This window comes from Trachemys scripta, chromosome 3 (genome assembly GCF_013100865.1).
Source record: "Trachemys scripta elegans isolate TJP31775 chromosome 3, CAS_Tse_1.0, whole genome shotgun sequence".
NCBI lineage: Eukaryota > Metazoa > Chordata > Testudines > Emydidae > Trachemys > Trachemys scripta.
The window spans coordinates 70495707-70515875 of record NC_048300.1 but is presented as its reverse complement, the minus strand read 5'-3'; the positions used below and the strand labels follow the sequence as shown (position 1 = coordinate 70515875).

General features: G+C 41.4%; 1 protein-coding gene across 2 annotated transcripts in view; it reads right to left on the bottom strand.

Moving 5' to 3' along the window:
- Positions 1–1257: 1257 nt before the first annotated feature.
- The window catches only part of GREM2 (gremlin 2, DAN family BMP antagonist), a 49512-nt gene continuing 30600 nt past the window's right edge, over positions 1258–20169 (bottom strand). For both annotated transcript variants that reach the window (XM_034765033.1, XM_034765032.1), the window contains one exon: positions 1258–3180. In XM_034765033.1, the coding sequence (XP_034620924.1) occupies positions 2673–3179 (507 nt within the window). In that variant the 5' untranslated portion in view covers position 3180 and the 3' untranslated portion in view covers positions 1258–2672. The remainder of the gene's footprint in view (positions 3181–20169) is intronic.

The window sequence follows — 20169 nt, the reverse complement described above, 5'->3', positions numbered from 1 at the left end:
CAGGGGGTTGGACTAGATGACCTCTTAAGGTTCCTTCCAACCCTGATATTCTAGGATTGTAAGTCTTTGGGCAGCATGGCTGAACCAGCATTTGTGAGTGGGATGTGATTTACCTCAAGTATAGGGCTGGTGAAGGTTATTGTCCCTCATCACCTCCATGCAAGAAAGTAACTCAAGAGCAGGTTGTATCCATCTTGTTCCTAGATGCTCCCAAGGTAGCATAACACCATAATCCTTTAGCTGAGTCTTGTGGCAAGTCGGAGACTGAGCCAATACACCATCAGTTAAAGTAGTGGTAAGATATTGAAGTTAGAAGCAAAGCCCACACAGCTGGATTCCATATAACCCTCGAGTATCTTTATTTGTTCTATAATTTAATAGTACACCTATAAAATAATTATAGCATTTCTTCTTTTGTTTTCATTTATAAAACAAGAATTAAATACAGTTTGAACCATTACAAGCTCTACTCAGTTTTTACATACAAACAGCCCCAAGGAGGAGCTTCATGCTGCAGCATATTCATATTGCAAGTTGGTGAGAAACCCCGCTTGGGTGTAGCTTAATAAGCATTCTTGCATATTTTTTCCTTAAATAATTGTAGAGTTAATATAATTAAGAAGGGCCCAGGGCATTTCTATCTAGTCTTAACAACAAGGGCCTGACTTTACAATCTCTTCCTTCAAAGGACATATTCATAATCCTAGAACCCAAATGGGTTGCAGGCCTTTCAAACTCCCTCTGTACTATCAAAAAACTCCCAATAACCTGGATTCAGCAGTGCCCATTCATATGGCTGACAGCGTAGCAGTAACAGCCTCTAAAGTGAGCCCTGGACTAGGAGTCTCCCTTGGCAGCTCTGACATTGTGTAACAAGGCAGAAAATACATGCAATGTAGCTGTAACAGGGTAACATACCTACCCGATCCCACCCTCCCCGTGCCAATCCCCGTAAACCGATTGGTGAGCTCTAGCAGAGATCAGTACCAAAAGCCTCTTAAAGCAGCCTGCCTCGCATAATAGTGAACTGTGCCATTGAACTCATAGCTGGCAACAGTTTGTAACACTTTTAACCCTTGGGATTGGTCATTCCTGAAGACATTGCCAGAGAAGTGCTCCACAGGCTGGTTTCATTAGCCCAGAAGTATTGCAGATGCTAAACTATAAGACATGCAATAAGGTCACACATTGGTCTCTTGTATTAGTTGGTGTGCTCTTTGATTAACTTACTGTGTTTAAAGAGAAGACATTGAAGACATTACAGCCACTAGTCTTAGACATCTGAACTGGAACATACTGAATATACAAACATGCTAAACTTTGGTGAGTGAGTAACTTAGTATGACTTTAAAATAGCCATCAACATGTATTCATTATACCCCTATATCAAAAATGTAATGGGGCAACACTGCTGCAGTAGTTACAACAGCTCATTCCCTCCCAATTTGTAAAGGAGGGGACAGAACCCTTCCTCATTTCTGTAGCTTTGACCCCATTCTACAAGCATTTGCTAGCCTGCTCTTCCTTCAACATGACAAAGGTCACTTGATTCCCATTCACTGTGTGGAAGACGCCACTCCCGACACCTGAAGAAACTGATACGTAAGGCAGCTTTTGTATTCAAAGCAACAACGACTGCAATCTGTCCTTTGTGCTACAATGCTTTAATAACTTAAGTGGAATACTGCTCCCAAGTGTTTTAATTCCCTCCCCCCACCCTACCCGACATAGGTATAAATACACAGTAATAACTGGATGGGTTGTGGAACATACTATGGCAGAATCTACTGAAAGCCCATTCAAAACCTGTCAGTTTCAAGTCAGGTGACTGACCTAGCAATCAAATCTATTTGCTCAAGACACTTTAATCTAATCTTCGGAATATTCTGCCAGAAGAAAAATATACATAGCTAGGTCTAATAATATTTTAAACAACTTTACTATAGCTAGGTTACAAAATAAACATTGCTGTTGAGACTGTGTGTTTGATATAGTCAAATTGCAACAGCACAAGAATCCATCTTCAGTCTGCTGATGGAAAGGTGGTGGCTGCTGAGAGAGTTGTGGCCAACCTAACGTTCCCTCTCCCCATGCTCATCTCCATCTCAGACACAGAATGGCTCTGCACTCCGTCATCCTACAGTTAGAGTTCTCTCATCAGGCTCGTGGCCTCTCATTTTCTTTTAGTACTCTACTGTATCCCATAGCTGCACCTCACAGCCGTAGCTGGCAGCACCAAGCGCTTAAATATGAAGGTGAAAAGCTCCAGACTGAACACTGAGTGAGACGGCAAAGGTAGCGAGACACATTTTCTTCCCACAGAAAGGACTGGAGTGTAGGGCAGAGAGTTTTTCCCACATAGTGGAAATGTTAATGCTGGATTCAGCCATCGGACACCTAGATGATCAATCCCAAATTCGGAGGGTCCTGCTCCACCCTTAAAGATTCAATTTTAAGAGGATTATATTGGAAATATGTTGAGGTTTTATGGCAAGGTGCCTAACATAGCCCAGGACAAGCTTTATTTCCAGTAGGCAAATGACAAGTGAGCCTCCCCTGCTAGAGAGATGCATCCTGAAGGAAGAAAACCAGACAATGAGTCTGCTCAGGGAAGAGGAGAGACAGCAGCAAATCTGATGGGGTGATGCCAAGCAGTAGCCAGATACTTGCTTTCACTGTTTGTCCGAGTTGCTGAGGTTCACAGACATACACCTGCACTGCTTGACTTTCTGGATTTTCTTGAGTCGAAAAGGTGGATCCAGCTCAGGGCACTCCAGCTCCACAGTGAAGGAGGTGACTTTCTGAGGCTTGCAGAAAGCACAGGACTGGAAGGATTCCTCATCCTTTTTCACATGCCGGGGGATATAGAAGGAGTTGCACTGGCCATAGCAGAAACGGTTGATGATGGTGCGGCTTATGCAGCCCTCCTCGCTGACAGTCTGCCGCAGGGGTTGGGTTTTGCACCAGTCACTTTTAAGGTACTTCCTCTCAGTGACCACCAGGGCCTCCTGGCTGGAGGCCAGTACTTCTTTGTTCAGATGCTGCCTCCTCTCTGAGTTGTTGCTTGTGCTGTCTTTGTAGGGAGATGGAATTGCTCCTGCAGGACGGTTTTTCCTGGTATCTGTTACTTTAACCAAGGTCGCCACCAGAAAAACAGATAAGGCAAGTTTCCAGAGCATCCTGCAAGAAAAATACAAGTGAAGGTTAGAAGACATAACACTTCAGCACAATTTACCTTTATTTTATCTGCACAGATATTTGCCCATCCCAGCAACAGCTAGTCAGTGTTCACTAAGAGTTGTAGATATGGCTATTGTACTCTTCATTCACCTTAGGAGAAAGGAAAGGTTTTCAACTTGCCATAACTTAAATCTGTTTCTTCTGCCCCCTTGAAGACATCCCTGCCATCATGTCTAAAAACATGGTAATGAAGAAATGAAGGGACCAGTAGATTATCTAGTCTGACCTCCTGCTTAACACAGGCCACAGAATTGTATCCACTTACACCTGTATTGAGCCCAATATACAGATTTCTTTCCATTGTATTCAAGTCTACACATTCTATTAATGGAGCTGGGATATTATGACTTTTGAAATCGGTTTAGTTCCCTAGGAGAATGGCTACTTTTTTGGGCTCATTGGTCACCAACTATGCCAGCAGGATGGCTTTCTGGCCACTGGGAGACACTGGAGTAGACTACTATTGTGGTAAGTGACAGTACCTTTGCAAGCCAGTTTGCTTAAGTACAAAATCAGAGGAAACTAAGTGTCCATTGATATCTATGGTGCTTTAAATAAATGGCCTATTTTCAAAATGCTTAACTTTCAGCACATTAATACTCAGATGGAGACTGGATAAAACTCTTGTAAAAGATTCTGTGCAGATTCACCATCAAGACCACTGGATGTCAATCCTGGTATCCAAGCCAAAACCTAATCAGATAACTACAGTCCAGCATTTAGTTTCAGCTTAATATAGGTGTCCCACACTTCCTCAAACTGATCTCGCATTATCATGCACTTGTGGCTGCACTCCAGTAATGGGTGAAATAATCAATCCCGATGGTTGTTTATGAACATGCATTCTCTGGCTCAAGACACATATACAAAGCCCCCCAAACAATTACAAATTCACTTCTTACAGAAAGAAACAGACCCACTCCACTTACCCTCCCATCCTCACCAAAAATAATAGCACAGCACTACTACCTCTTGAGTGGGGAGATCCATTTCGACATAAGTTACAAACTGTACAGATCAGTGAGCTTCCGCTATAAACTAGATCATTGTTAGTATCAAATATTGAGCCAATACTATTTAACAATAAAAATCACATAGGGATTCAAAACCCCTTCTAAAAAAAGAAGTGGCATCAAGATCTCAGTGCAACTGTTCAGAGATTTTAAATGCCTGATTCACCTTCTTCCTCCAGAAAGAGGTGGTGTAGAAGCCCCATAATGCTGTAGGTCTCTTCCAGCCCTACCAGTTCTGAGAGTCTATGAAAAAAAGGCATGAAATTATAGTAGCTTAACAATTACTGAAATAGCTTCTACTTAGAGAATGAGGGCCATTTGATGGAATAATAAGCCAGTATTTATCCAGTAAATCCATGTTTATAACTAATAAAGCATTATTACTCAAAGTCACTATTGTAAGGTTATCAGAAACGGAAATCTGCAGTACATGTAACCAAATATTTTAGTAGTCAGGTATGCACACACCAGCTATTTCTATCATTTGATCCCTATCAAATCTGGATTTTTAGATGTTCACAAAGAATGTATTACTCTGTTCTAAACAAGTAGGTCAAAGTGTTGTGCATCCTTTTAGATCATCACATTTCCTAATCACAGGGGTGCCTCTTCAGAACCATGGTAACCTGCAAGTCGCCTCCTCTTAAACCCAGGCACTGTAAGCAGCACAAACTGTATTCACGAAAACAAAGGTACATACAACCTGGTGACAGAAACATTCCATGGACTTCTGTAACCACCACCAAATACACCCTCCATGAAAGCACAGAAGCATTTTGGAGAATTCTTAAGTGAACCTACTCCAAAGGTGCAAAAGTAACATGATTAATATTAAGTTGGTTTTGTTTCTGAATAGGCTGGATCCGCTGAATCTAGACTGCTGGCAATAATGGGCCAGAGCCTCAGACCCAGTTCCGTTCTACCCAAGATTCACAAAGGGGATTTAATCTGGCCACAACTGGCCAGGTGAGAATTCCTCCAGCAAAGCGGAAAAATCTCAATTAGCATAAAGGCAAGTGGAGCCCATCTTCACACCATCCTTACCTGCAGCATAGAAGTAGAGCAGTGGTAAGCTTCCCTATGACAATTCCTAGAAGGCATAAAGCCATTTAAGGACCATAGCCAGCTGTTACAAGTGAAAGCAGAAGCCCCTACAATGCTGTAACTTACATAAGAGCTGGAGCTAGGGCACCTTGAAACAAGGAGCTGTAACTTGTTCCCTGGCCAACCCATTGCCAAGTGTGTCTTGGTGCAGAAAAGAATTGGGCCCAATGTCTTTGGTTCTGCTGCATTTCTATTGCATGTGTTGAATTTGGAACTGTGAGATAGCGGATAATAGAACAATAGATCAACTTTGGGTTCTTATAAATACCCTAAACAATCATGAAAACATATGTAAATCATGAGAGATTTAAAAAAAAAAAATGTTTATAGCTACAATGATCTATGGAGTCATAATATTCCCATGGAAAATAAGCCCTGCCTTCTAACAAGAGATCAGGCCTTAATCACATGCACTACAAAAAGTGAGCTTTGGAAAGACACAAAGTTTTGGCTTCTAGTGATTTGTCTTTAAAATAAAAAGAGCCTCCTGACTTTAAACAAGTAAATACAGCTTGTAAAGTCAGGATCCTCCTTTGCTATTCAATTGTCATGGCATTTTGCAGCTGTTAAGGAGCAACTACTGCAGGAATAATACAAACTTGGAAATCACTGAGGGTATAACGTGTAGGCGGAGACCCCACCCTGCTGCCAACAAAAGTCATGCTTATTGATTAGAGGTTAAACATCATGTAGAAAAATATAATCATAATGAATTCTCCCCCAAGGTTGGCTGCTACCATCAGTGCCCATATGAGCTCTTAAGCGAGGACTCTTGTGGGCACATCTCCTAAAATCTAGCTCCCTTTGGTAGAAGACTAGTCCCACCTCTTGAATCTGTGGTGAGGAGGAAGAGGGGAGTTTAATAAGCCAGATCTGCTCCAGTGAGTTAGCAGGAATGAAGGGCTTGTCTACACATGCAGCACTGCAGCTGTGCCACTGCAGCGTGTCTGGTGAAGATGCTGTAAGCTGACAAGAGAGAGCTCTCCCATCAACATAACAAAACCACCTCAGAGAGGCGGTAACTAAATCAGCGGGAGCAGCTCTCACACCAACATAGCGCTGCCCACACCGACACTTAGGTCAGTGTAACTTGTGTCGCTCAGGGGTGTGTTTTTTCACACCCTGAAAGTTATACCGACAGAAGTGCTAGTGCAGGCACAGCCTAGTAGCAGCGACTTGCAGGATTCCAACACTTTCTGACAGGGTGGGACAACATCAGACCACTTCCGTTCTATTGTTAGAGGGCTACAGTAGCAGCTTGTCAGGAGAACAAGCATTTAAGCTTGAATATATTTGTAAGACATGAACAATGCTATTAACAGACACTCAGATTCAGTGAAATTCTAGCCATTGAAGTCAATAATGTTTTACTCAGTGAGGGCAGGAGGTCACCCATATGCTCATCTGTCTCTGTAGGCTTCCTAGTCCCCTGGCACTGGATCTTCCGGAACCTTGTAAAGATTAGTTGACAATTAAGGTTAAGTTATTTGTAACTTATTGAAGTATTCAACTTAGCTCTGTAGTGAGGCAAGTACAATACATGCAGCCGTCTAAGAATTTCCAGCTTACATATTATACTTCAAGCCAGTCAGAAATTTTCCAGTGGAATGTTTTCCTGGCAGAATATACTGTTTTGGCAATAGCAACGTGGGAACATATGGATTTCAAAATTTCATTGGACAGATGTCTAGTTTCCGGTCAGCTTCTGCTACTTGCTTCTCAGCAGCTCACCTGGTAAGACCCAGCTCCCCAGGCAGTGGTTTTCCCACCTTGACAGCTCATGTCCTGGAAGGTGAGTGGGCAAGCTGCCTGGCTCTGTCTCCTAGCTGAGCAGCCATGTAGCTCTTCCACAAATACCTCTGAGATTTTTTTTTTTCCTGAAACCACTATTGAATGAAAAAAAAAAATCAAAATTCTTCAGCGTATTTTGTGGAATAGAAAGTCCTGCTCCAGCTCAGCTCTAATTATGTTCTGTAATCTTAAGAAGTCACATTTAAATTGTGATGATGCAGCTAAGAGGACAAATTCAATCCTTGGATATATAGGAATGGTAATAACAAATAGCAGTAGAGAGGTGTAACTACCTGTGTGTGGGCATTAATGAGACCCATAATGGAATACTGTGGCCAGTTCTGGTGTCTGCCCTTCAAAAAGGCTGTTGACAAACTGGAAAGGGTTCACCAAAGCGGCACAAGAATGATTCAAGGTCTGGAAAACCTTTTCGCAGGTAAAAACCACTAAAAAGGACTGATTTGTTTAGCTTATCCAAGAGGAGATATGATAAATGTCTATTCTATAAATACGTACCTGAACCCTGTCCAATTTATCAACATTTTTCTTGAATTGTGGATATCAGAACTGGACATAGTATTCCAGAATCAATCAGTCACACCAGTACCAAATATAGAGGTTTAAACACAAACACACCCTACCTCTATTCCTACTTGAGATTCTCCTGTTTATGCATCCCAAAATTATATTAGATCTTTTGGCCACAGAATCACACTGAGAATTCATATTCAACTAATTATCTACCACAATCCCCAAATCTTTTTCAGTCACTGTGTCCCACTATAGAGTCCCCCATTCTGTAAGTATGGGGTACATTCTTTGTTCCTAGTTATATACATTTACATTTAGCACTGTTAAAATGCACATGGGTTTGCTTGTGCCCAGGTTACCAAGCAATCCAGATCATTCTGAATCAGTGACCTGTCCTTTTCATTATCTACCATCCCCTAATTTGTGTGTCATCTGCAAACTTTCAGTGACAATGTTACATTTTCTTTCAAATCACTGATAAAAATGTTAAATAGCATATGGACAAGAACCAATCCCTGCAGAACCCGCACTGGAAACACACCCACTTGATGATGATTCCATGTTTACAATTACAATTTGAGACCTATCAGTTAACCAGTTTTTAATCCTTTTAATATGTACCATGCCTGTATTATGCAAGTGGTCTGACTAGATCATCCCTTCTAGCACTCTAAAGAGATATGCACATGGGGCTGTAATTAAGGTCAGCCATTCAACGGGATCTCTATTATGGAGAGGTTTACTTTGCAACCTCTCTTTTGCTTTAGGGCTAGAATGGGGAAGAAGTTAGATGCATATTTCTCTCTCATGTATCTTAAAATACATATGGCTGTTATTTATATATTCAGGGCTTTAGCCTTTAAACTTTCCTCAGTATTTAAGATGAGGCAGTACTTCTGTTAACCGAAGAGAGAGAAAATAAATTTGGAAATAAGATGCCAAGTTCTAGCACTTAAAGTAGGTGTGGGAAGCAAAGAATTCCTATTCATTGCCATGGAGACAAAATGCTACTTTCTATCGGTTACACATGATTTTGGAGATTAGTTGAACTAAAGATACCCAGTCAGGGACCTTTGTATGAAGAAAGGATCCAGTGCTACCTTCTCACTTTAAGTTCTCGTTTGGAGACTCCTGTGCTGCTGTGATTTCATATTAGCAGCATGAAGTCATCTGAGCACTGTACTGTATCCATCCTGTTGCAATGGCACTGGCCTTTACGCTAGAAGACCGTTTCCCCAGTTAATGAATTTTCAGCCACTAAAATGCCCAATCCTAGGCCCCTTGCAACTGCAGAACATATAAGAAGGGAAGACATAAAACCCAATACTTTAAAACATATTCAAAACTTTTCCAAACAACACTTGAAGCCAAACTATGTCGTTGTCTTATCTGCAATGAAGAGTTTGAGGACCATTAGGCATCACTTTAGAGGTATGTACATAGCCCTTCTGATAGTGACTATGATGTAACAGAAGGGTAATGTACTTTGCCCTAAAAGCGAAGAAACTACATTAATACTTTCTAACTACTTTTCTGGCAATTAGAGTGAACGTCTACCTTGCATTGAGGAGCCATAGACACTACTTGACTAAAGATTCTGAAGTGATGGCAGACAAATGGGCCAGATCCTCTTTTGGTGTAAGTTGCACAACACCACTGATTTCCATGGGGTTATGTGGATTTACACCAAATGAAAATCTGGCTCAGTCTTCTAAGAAGACAATAGCATGTGTTGCACAAAAACAGTTGGAAGATTTGAGGACTAGCAAACTGGTTCAGACAAAAGAGGACCAAACCAGAATTAAATTCCATAGTAATTTCACCCCAAGCTAACAGATCGTGTTCTTAGGAAATTGAGCTCAATTCCCTGGTCTCCCCTTCCTCATAGTGCATCTAGTCAATTACGCTAATCTGCACATGGGGACAAAGGCATACCTATTGGAATTGTAGGGTACAGCTCTAGTGTGGTTCATTGCCAACATGCTAGAAATTGCTGCTTCCTCACATTCTAGCCCTACTATAACATGTATGGGACATTGTTTTTTTACCAGGCTGAAGGCTAGCACCCTTGGTGTGAACAAAACTGTATCTACAAAATGAATTGTGGCAAAGGTCAGAATACTTGCATCTCTGACTGATCATGGGTATAAGTCACGTACAGATATACCTCCTTTGACTTATGACCCTGATTCAACCACAGAAGCAAGTTTTATAGTCAAAGTCTTCTGCAAGAGTGAGGCAAAACTTTTGGGGAAAAATGTAACCCTTAATTTTTCCTAAGCTCTCACATTGGGCAGAGCGGTCCTTCCCAGTTCCTGAAACTGAACAGCTTGTGCCAGGAGCAGAATCAGTACAATTGGGAGGATTTGAAGTCATTTCTCCTGGACTAGAAACTCTCCATGTGTCTTGGGCTTCCATGGAGATACTGCTCATGTCTCTATACATAAAAAGAATTAAAGTCACAGGTGACGTGAAATTCTTAAGCAATCTGACATTCCAGAGAGGTTTGGCTTGCTTGTTAACCCTTGTATCCAGGCTAAGGCACTGTACATACTTTACTAGAACACTGTTTAAATCAGTAGGTTCTGTTATGTCCCTAAACATGGACTAATACTATAGGCTTGTCTTCACTACTAGGGAAGTTGACCTAAGTTACGCTTCTCCAGCTACGTGAATAACGTAGTTGGAGTTGATGTAGCGTAGGTCAACTTACCACGGTGTCTACACCGCACTGGGTTGACAGGAGGCGCTCTCCTGTCGACTTACCTTAATCTTCTCGGGGACCTGGAGTACCAGGGTCGACTGGAGAGTGCTCTGCCATTGATTTAGCAGGTCTTCACTAGAGCTGCTAAAAATGACCCCTGCTGCATCAATTGCAGAAGCATTGATCTCTCCATAGTGAAGACCAGCCCTAAGTGTTAGGAAAGAGAAACCCCATACTCTCTCAGGAGCCCTTTCTAGAGAACTCCAGTGTGTTCCCTGGTTACTGCACCAGCCATTATGGGGCAGCTCTAAGCTCAGACACAAATTTCCCCTGCTTCCACTGACCTACTGGAAACTTGGCTCACACACTGCCCCCAAAGATCATTCTATGGAAATAGGCAGCAACCATTAAAGGTTGATCTGCTGAAAAACCTTTTCAATGTTAAGGTAGGGAGCCCCTCAGCAAATCCTGAAGATATGAGAGGTGGCTGTGAGGGCCACACCACAGCCAAGACAAGCTGCTAGGAGAACTCCCAGGGTCCAGGGAAAGAGTTGAGGGAATTCTTGGAGAGTGTGACTTATGTAGTACCTAACCATCTCCCAACACACTCTTTCCCTCCTCCCCCCACAAGCATGCTTCATACAGTCAAGTTACCCGCAACAGAGGTACAAAAAACTTCCATCTCCCTCAAGGCATGTTCAACATTGTATAATTTGCTGGTTACTTTATTTTTGGTGTGGGGGAGGCTGTAAAGAAGACTTAAAAGTATGTCACTTTTGTGATGTAAGATACCAACTTGCTGTAGCATTTGGCTTTTCAATGCCGGATCAAACTATGGCCTGGGTAGTTGCCTCTAGAGTTGTACCACTAAGTAGAATTGTTGTGCCACTTAGTTGTGCCAGTAAGAGAATCAATGTTTACAACTATGGGCTTCTTGGCTATTCAGTTAAGCTAAGCTCAGGCAGTTTTGAATACAGCTTCTCATTTCATCATTAGTGCCAGAATTAGAGATCACATAATTTTTCTCTGCACTGACGTCCTGCCAGGAATGATATGGATGTAAACAGTTAATTACTGATCTACAATACTAAGCTCTCTACTGCTTGGGCTCCTCTTACCTTGCAGAGCTCCAAAACCCGTGCTTCACTTTGTTTTTTGAAGTAGCAGTGGAACGACAGAAGTTTCTCATTTTTCAAGGGTGAAGGAAGGGAGAACAGGTGAAAGTCTTTCAGTGTTGGTCCGTAATGTCCCAGATATGAACTACTTCCCCAGAGACACTGAATAATAAAACTAAAGTTTTGGAGGCATGAATACTTTGGTTGTCTTCTTTGGGGTACATACGCCAAAACGCATAGCCACCTTGATAAATGCCTATGCTTCCCGAAAATTTACATACCACTTGCCGGTGATGCAGGCAGAACTTAATACCACCATTAGATATATAGAAATCCTAAGGAAATTATTTTTCCTCTTTTTTTAATCATTAAGTGGAATAAACAAAGCTACTTATTTGTGATGAGAGGCCAAACTTGTAGCAGGAAAGATATTTTTGCCATTGCACACCACAACTACATCAGCATTTGTTAGTTTTATGGCGGGGAGGGCGAAGAAGAAAAAAGAATAGAAATTTTTTTAAAACTCAGCCCAAACTGACCTAGTAAACATAACATAAGGCAGTTGTGCCTTTGATCAGGGAACCCATATTTATACTGCCTGTGCTAGAAAAAAAAAATATATATATATATATATATATATATTTTGAGTCCAGCCCCCTGCCTTCACTAGCAGGACCAAGTACTGATTTTGCCCCAGATCCCTATGTGGCCCCCTCAAGGATTGAACTCACAACCCTGGGTTTAGCAGGCCAATGCTCAAACCACTGAGCTATACCTCCCAGATGGCATCTGGTAATTCATAGATTTATAGATTCTAAGGCCATATGATTGTCTAGTCTGATCTTCTGTATAACACAGGCCATAGAACTTCCCCCAAAACAATTCCTAGAGCAGAGCTTTTAGAAAAGCCATCCCAGCTTGATTTTTAAAATGACAGTGTTGAAGAATCCACCATAACCCTGGGTAAGTTGTTCAAAGGGTTAGTTACTCTCACTATTAAATAATTTCTCACTGATAAAAACTGGTTTAAAAAAAAAAAAAAGAGAAAGAAACACACAGACTTATTTCCAGTCTGAGTGTGTCTAGCTTCAACTTTCAGCCACTGGATTGCATTATACCTTTCTCTGCTAGACCGATGAGCCCATTACTAAACATTTGTTCTGTGTAGGTTCTTAGACTGATAAAGTCACCTCTTAGCTTTCACTTGAATAAGCTAAATAGAATCCAGGAACTCAGTCTAGCACATGTTTTCTAATCCTATAATCAGTCTCATGGTTCTTCTCTGAACCTTCCCCAATTTATCAACATCTTTCTTAAATCGTGGGTACCAGAGTTGGACAGTTTCCAGCAGCAGTTGCACTAGTGCCAAGAATAGAGGTAAAATAATCTCTCTACTCCCACTCAAGATTCCCCTGTTTATGTATCCAAGGATCACAGTCACTCTTTTGGCCACAGCATCAGACTGGGAGTTCATATTCAACTGATTATCCACCAGCATCCTCAAATCTTTTTCAGTCACTGCTTCCCAGGATACAGTCTGCCATCCTGTCAGTATGGCCTAAATTCCTTTGTTCCTAGATCTACACACTTGCATTTAGCCATATTAAAACGCATACCATTTGCTTGTGCCCAGTTTACCAAGCTGTCCAGATCACTCTGAATAAGTGACCTGTCCTCTTCATTGTTTACCACTCCCACTATTTTTGACACATCTGTTAATTTGATTAGTAGAGCCCTGCAAACTAGAGGATATCCGAGGATATCTGCATGCACATGCACACACACATTCTACATATAAACAAGTGCAGAATTGGCCAAATTGCCCCCCCACTACATGGGTTATCTCTAGAAGAGAACTGAAAAACAGGTTCTGTCTAGACCTGGTCAGGTATTTTTCAGCAGGACTTTTTACATCAGAAACTACTGATTTATCAAAACAAACTCCTTGCAGGAAAGGGTTGGCGGCAAGTATTTTGAAATTTTTCAAGTAAACGAAGCTTTGAAGTTGCTGAAATGCTTTCTTTTGACATTTTCAAAATGAAAAACTTTGGTTTTCCAATTCTAAACAACTTTGTTTCAAAATTTAAGGTACGACACTTGGTCTTTTTTTCAAACAGTTTTTCACATCTGTCTTCCTCACTGTTTACTACCTTTATTGATAGTTGCTTTCCATTCAGGTCTGTCCTCAGTTGTATCTAATTCAGGGATCAGCAACCTTTCAGAAGTGGTGTGCCAAGTCTTCATTTATTCACTCTAATTTAAGGTTTTGCATGCTAGTAATACATTTTAACATCTTTAGAAGGTCTCTTTCTACAAGTCTATACTATAAAATTAAACTATTATTGTATGTAAAGTAAATAAGTTTTTTAAAAATGTTTAAGAAGCTTCATTTAAAATTAAATTAAAATGCAGAGCCTGGTGGCCAGGACCCGGGCAGTGTGAGTGCCACTGAAAATCAGCATGCATGCCATAGGTTGCCTACCCCTGTTCTAAGTTATCAATATTTACGCTGTATGAGTTGAGATTCTGCTTAAGGGCGTCTTTGATGAGTGTTACTTTGAAGGACTTTGGGTTTCAACTCAGACCCCTGAAAAAAACCCTCTCTATCACCACCCATTTTGATAACATGACCAAATAACTAACATACCATAACTAAACCACCACTTGAGTGTTTGCAATGCTCTAGGAATCCCCTACTGTAAAAATATGGATTGTTGCAGATGAGGTAACCTGAACATTTTATTCCAGGCAAAACTGGCAAGTTAACTTTGACATACTAAAAAAGGTCTGAGTCAAACTTAAAATTGCAAGGCTTTTACTTTAGCTGCGCATTACCTCCCTCTTGCAGTGTTTTGGTACACCACAATCTTGAAATCTATAGTGATTGAGCTTCTGGCATAACAAGAGCTAGAAAAGCCATAGTTTTTAATCTTATGGATGTTTAGCAGCCATAGCACCTCAGACTGAGAATCTGTATAAACCCATATTAAAGGTTTATAATTAAAGGTGTATTAAAGACTATATGCTATCTGGATTCTTATATTGGCATCCATTGTTGAAGTATCTGGTACAGTTTTCTCTTTTTCCTACTACAAGGCAGAGTTATTTAAAGTATATATTAGACACACACCTCTACCTCGATACAACACGGTCCTCGGGAGCCAAAAGAAAAAAAAAAAAAAATCTTACCACGTTATAGGTGAAACTGCGTATATTGAACTTGCTTTGATTCACCGGAGTGCGCTGCCCCGCCCCCCCCGGAGCACTGCTTTACTGCGTTATTTCTGAATTTGTGTTATATCGGGTCGCGTTATATCGAGGTAGCGGTGTAATACAAGAACTAGGGGTCATCAAATGAAATTAATAGGCAGCAGGTTTAAAACAAATAAAAGGAAGTTCTTCTTCACGCAGCGCACAGTCAACTTGTGGAACTCCTTACCTGAGAAGGTTGTGAAGGCTAGGATTATAACAGAGTTTAAAAGAGAACTGGATAAATTCATGGTGGTTAAGTCCATTAATGGCTATTAGCCAGGACGGGTAAGAAATGGTGTCCCTAGCCTCGGTCTGTCAGAGGATGAGATGGATGGCAGGAGAGAGATCACTTGATCATTGCCTGTTAGGTTCACTCCCTCTGGGGCACCTAGCATGGGCCACTGTTGGTAGACAGGATACTGGGCTAGATGGACCTTTGGTCTGACCCGGTACGGCCTTTCTTATGTATACACACACACAGCTTTGATGTTGTTACAGTATCATTGTGCAAAGATATCACAGCAGAAATATGCTTGGATAGTATGGCTAGCAAGTGTGATTGTATCTTGCCAGTTGGATGAACTTTTGAATCCTATTTGCATCCTGCAAAAGCTTGTGAGTGACAGGACTACTATATAGAATATTTATAGTCAAACAGATCAATGTACATACTCTAAGCAGGTATATTATACTTACCAACTTTTCCTTGCTATGTAGAATAAAGACTGGAATTGGAATTTAATAGTTGTCTTCCTTCTTTACATGAGTGAAAAACCCAAATTGTGTTTGAGAGTTATCTTGTATGGCTTCTAAAGAAGCCTTAGTGACTTAGCGTATCTGTATATTAATATTTTTAAAGTCATTTTTACTACTGTCACGTTTTCCAATTATACAAAAACAGATTTAGATCACAACATTTGGTGCTTGAGCCATGTCATGAACAGATTATGCACTGCTATATATGATGTCGAAATATAGATTAAAATGTAGTTGTATACCTAACATGAGTAAGAATATTACTGCTAACCAAGACTATTTCATGTAGCAGAAAAATGCATACTCTAGGTTTACAGTGGACCTGGTGAAAGGACTTGAAGCTTACAGAAACTTTGAAACTGCCATTTATTCATTGTTACTACCAAGATCGGTCATTAACAAAGTGATGACTTTCTAGTGAGGTGTTTTAAAAGTGCCTGTAGTACAACACATCCTACATCCCAAATACTGGAAACTAACTTCATTTTCCCCTCCTTCACACTGATGGCAACAATCAGCTGTCCCACACCTATGACATTGTGGCTTTGATTAATGCTCTGTTCCGTGATTCTCCATCTCTTGTTTTCTTAAAAATGTAAATATTTGTTCTTTCTGTATTTTAGTACTTTATGAACTTGGCCCCTTATTGAGTAGGAGACTCAATCACAGGGGAATCAGTTGCCATGCATAAACCAGGATTGTGTGTTTTATGACATTAGCTTGGCAGGGCAGCCATTCCTGGCCCCCAGACCTCTGCCTAGTATTGAATTATGGTTATGTCTCTAACTGAAACCCAGTATTATTCTATTTCTCATCTTTTGCAGGAAGGAAGACCAGAGCGATCCTTCTGAATAGATACCAAACCACAGGAGCCTGGATGAGGTACTTTTAATGTGCAGCGTAGGAAGACCTGTCATTACAGTCTTTCTGCTAATTAGTTTGATTTCCTTTGTCTAGACTAACCTAATGCAACAAGTTTATTTTATTTAAAGGAGCATTGTTAGCCTTCCTTTTACTGCCAAATGAGAAGGAGAGGAAAAAGTCACTCTCCTGGTATCTGGGGGAGACTCAGCTAAAGCATTTGTCCTTGAATGAGCCACTTGATCAAGACTTCTCTGCTCTAGCAGGACCAGAGCCAGCAGTAGTGTCAGAGAAAATATAATCAAATCAGATAGCACTGGTATTTGCAAGATAGTTCAGGGAAAGTTACTGAGCAGTTTACTCTCTACCACCAATACTACAGGCAGAGTTCTTTGTAGTAATCACTTGTAAACAGCTATGTAAGTGCCATCTTCAGAGTGCTGCACAAGCATTAACTAACTAAAGCTCACAATAATCCCAAGTTTGTTTCATCAGTCTCGCTTTACAGGATGAGGCAGAATCGGTGATTTGCCATTGGCCTAGTAAAACTTGTGACAAAGTCAGGACTAGAAGTCAAGCAACCCTGTGTCCCAATACCATGCTCAGTCCCATAGAACATACTGCCTGGAAGGAGACCCCTTCCCTGTCCTTAGTTGCCTTATTTCAGGAATCTTTATGCTGTATCTCAACCCTCACCCAGAAGAGTTTGGAAACGGAGTTGTCAGTCAGGGACAGTCCTTTGGAACTCTCCCTTGGCTAGGTGACAGATAATTGGGTAAAGAATCCATCAACATATTCAAAGGTCTGTTTCCTGGGCCCACTGCCATATGGCAAGTGGACAGAGGCAGATTTAACTCCTGAGAGGAAAGTGTATTCTCTGCAGAGGGCAGAAGTTAGCCCATGTTCAGTTACAACATCACTGTAAAATGGTAAATTCTGAATCTCCCTGTCTGTACAGTGCATGCATCTTGCTGGCTGTGCTTAAGAAATATAATATCATTCTATTTCTGATTCTATCTGATCATTCTTGAGAAGCCTCATGCTACAGTATGTGATACCAAGACTCCATTTCATGCCAGCACTTGGTTTGGTCTAAGTGTATTGAGTTATCCAACTAAACCGGCCAAGCCAGCTCTCAATAATCTGACGCTGGTACACAGCTAGCTAGTTAACATTTTTCATCCATGACAGGTGAATACTAGATTGAATGCTTGTGCGCAAGAGAAGGAAGAGAAAGAGAGCAAGGCTCACTGTGGATTGGAAGGGGCATTCTTTCCAACAAACTGAACCCTTCATTTTCTTCTACTACAAAATAGTCAGACAACATATGGGGCTTTGCAGACTATGAAGCTGTATTGGTCTTGCCACTCCATGATGATCTGAGGTGAAAGTTCTTAAGCGGCAAAGGAGAGAGAAAAAAAGCTCAAGAGTTTTGGAAAGTTACTCTTCAGAGCTCAGTTGACACCATTATAAAAATGTGCCACCCTAGAGGCCAATACCATTTCAGAATGCAAACACACATGACCAATAAATAAATGGCTCAGCACCACTAGTTTGGGGCCGGTGCTGGGAAGAGAAGAGGGAAACAGTCACAATCATTTGTAGTACTTAAAGAGGTTATCTATATCTGAAAAGAGATTAGAAGTTATTTCTGGTTAAAATTAATTTTTATTCACTCGTGAGCAGTGACACTATATGAGGGCTCACAAAGGCCTACAGTTATGATCTTGCTTCAGTTTCTAGTGGATAAGCAGTCACATCACCACAACTGGTACTGCATACTGAATGAGTATGGAGAATAAACTACCATCTCACCGATGGAGGCAGTTCTTCCAGAAGTTATCCTTTACATTGGTTAGTTCGAGAAGTGGCTACGTGTGGTATATCAGTTCTGTGGATAAGGGGGACTGGACTGGAGTCCCCAAGAGTGTCAATCCAGCACCTTTCACAAGCAAAGAGGCCCTGATTTTCAGGAGCGTGAAGCACTTATGCCTCCAAAAGAAATGAATGCACGGCTGAAAGGCAGGCCTTAAATGTGCATCAAGGAACCAGAAAAAAGCAGAAGCTCTGACTGTGGAGCCAACTAAATGTAAAAGAGGACTCCCCTTGCTTCTCCATCCCATCTGTTTCTCAAGTTTTCCCATTAATTTGATTATGAAGACTGAGGTAACTTTTAACCCTATTGGGGAGCCAGGTCCACAATTCTCTGCTCCACTTTAATGGCACACTTCAATGACCATTTGAATGCATGAGTGTCCTTCCAATGTGGACAACTGGAAATAGCCTCCTTTGGAGTCCATCCAGGATCATTGGTGGCACTGGTGATCTCAAAAATTCTGAGGTGCTCCCTCTCCGCAGGTCCACGTATGGGCCAAGTTCAGAAGCCAGGTCTGGATGAGCTGTCTTTGGGTAGCCAGGCGGAATCATAAACTGGCAAGCTTCTTCACCCAACCCCCCCACCTTCCCATTCTGAAGATGGGAAAAACCCCTTATTCGTTTACCACCAGCTCTAGCAAGAGTGAGACTGTCCTCTCTCCCTCCTCCCTATTCTGACCCTCAGCTCTTGCTCTTGGCACTTACCTTCTAGAGGAAGAAATCCATTTCTGTGGTGAACTTAAGGCTGGTTATTTGTGCACATATAAAGTGCCTGATTGTCAGTAGAACACACAAGCTCAATCTAGGGTCTGATAACACAGGTGGGCAAGGTCAGCCCAGAGAGGCCATGTGGGAAGATTCCTGCCCCCAAACACACACGTCTTTATTTAGACACTCCTTTCTGCACTTAAGGAGCTGGGGTGATACTGAAGAGGGAAAAAGCAATAGAGTGAAGCTTCCCTGATGTAACTATAAAAAACCCAACACATCAGCTCACCCCCTGACGTTGGCTGGAGCTGTAGATACCAAAAAGAAAACTGCATTTATTAGAGGAAGAGCTAGAGGTATAATTCCCCTAGCCCACACCTTAAATTAAAGAGCTCAACTTCCTGGGGTGAGACAGATTTGCTCATTAAAAGCAATACCGGGGGAGGGAATAGTTTCTTTCGTTTTTCTAAGATCAAATCCTAGATATGTGATAACAAATATCCAGTGCGTACAAGGATATAATAAGTTTCATTTGTGTGCACTGTATAGATGTTTATAAGATCATGGGGAAAGACTCTTGGCCTTTAAAAAAAAAATGTTTTACACTGCTAGGCAATAATGAGTTAAGCAGAATGCTCCACTCATCGCAGACCACAATACGAAAGGCAAGCAGACTAGAGGCGGTGTTAGGAAAGTACTGAATCAACAAATTGATTTATAAATTAATAGAGGACTCCCCTTGCTTCTCCATCCCGTCAGAATATTAAAAAAAAAAAAAAGTTTTTTGCTAGCTGTGTGACTGCACTTGGTATTCTCAGAGGGTGGGTGCTCACAGTGCACAGAAAGGAAGGATGATCCAGGGGTTAGGACAATAGTTTGGAGCTTGAAAGAGCTGTGTTCAAGTCGCTACTCTGTCACACACTTCCTGTGTGACTTTGGGTATGGTATGTATGTATGTGTTAGAATCATAGAATAGCAGGGATGGAAGGGACCTCAGGAGGTCATCTAGTCCAACCCCCTGCTCAAAGCAGGACCAATCCCCAGACAGATTTTTGTCCCAGATCCCTAAATGACCCCCTCAAGGACTGAACTCACAACCCTTGCTGTTCTGCTCAGTGCTGGAACACCTCATTGATTTTGGAGACTAAGTCCCATTGTCTTACAATGAGACTGAGGCTCTTCGGTTCCTAAACCCCTTTTGAAAATGAGACTTAGGCTA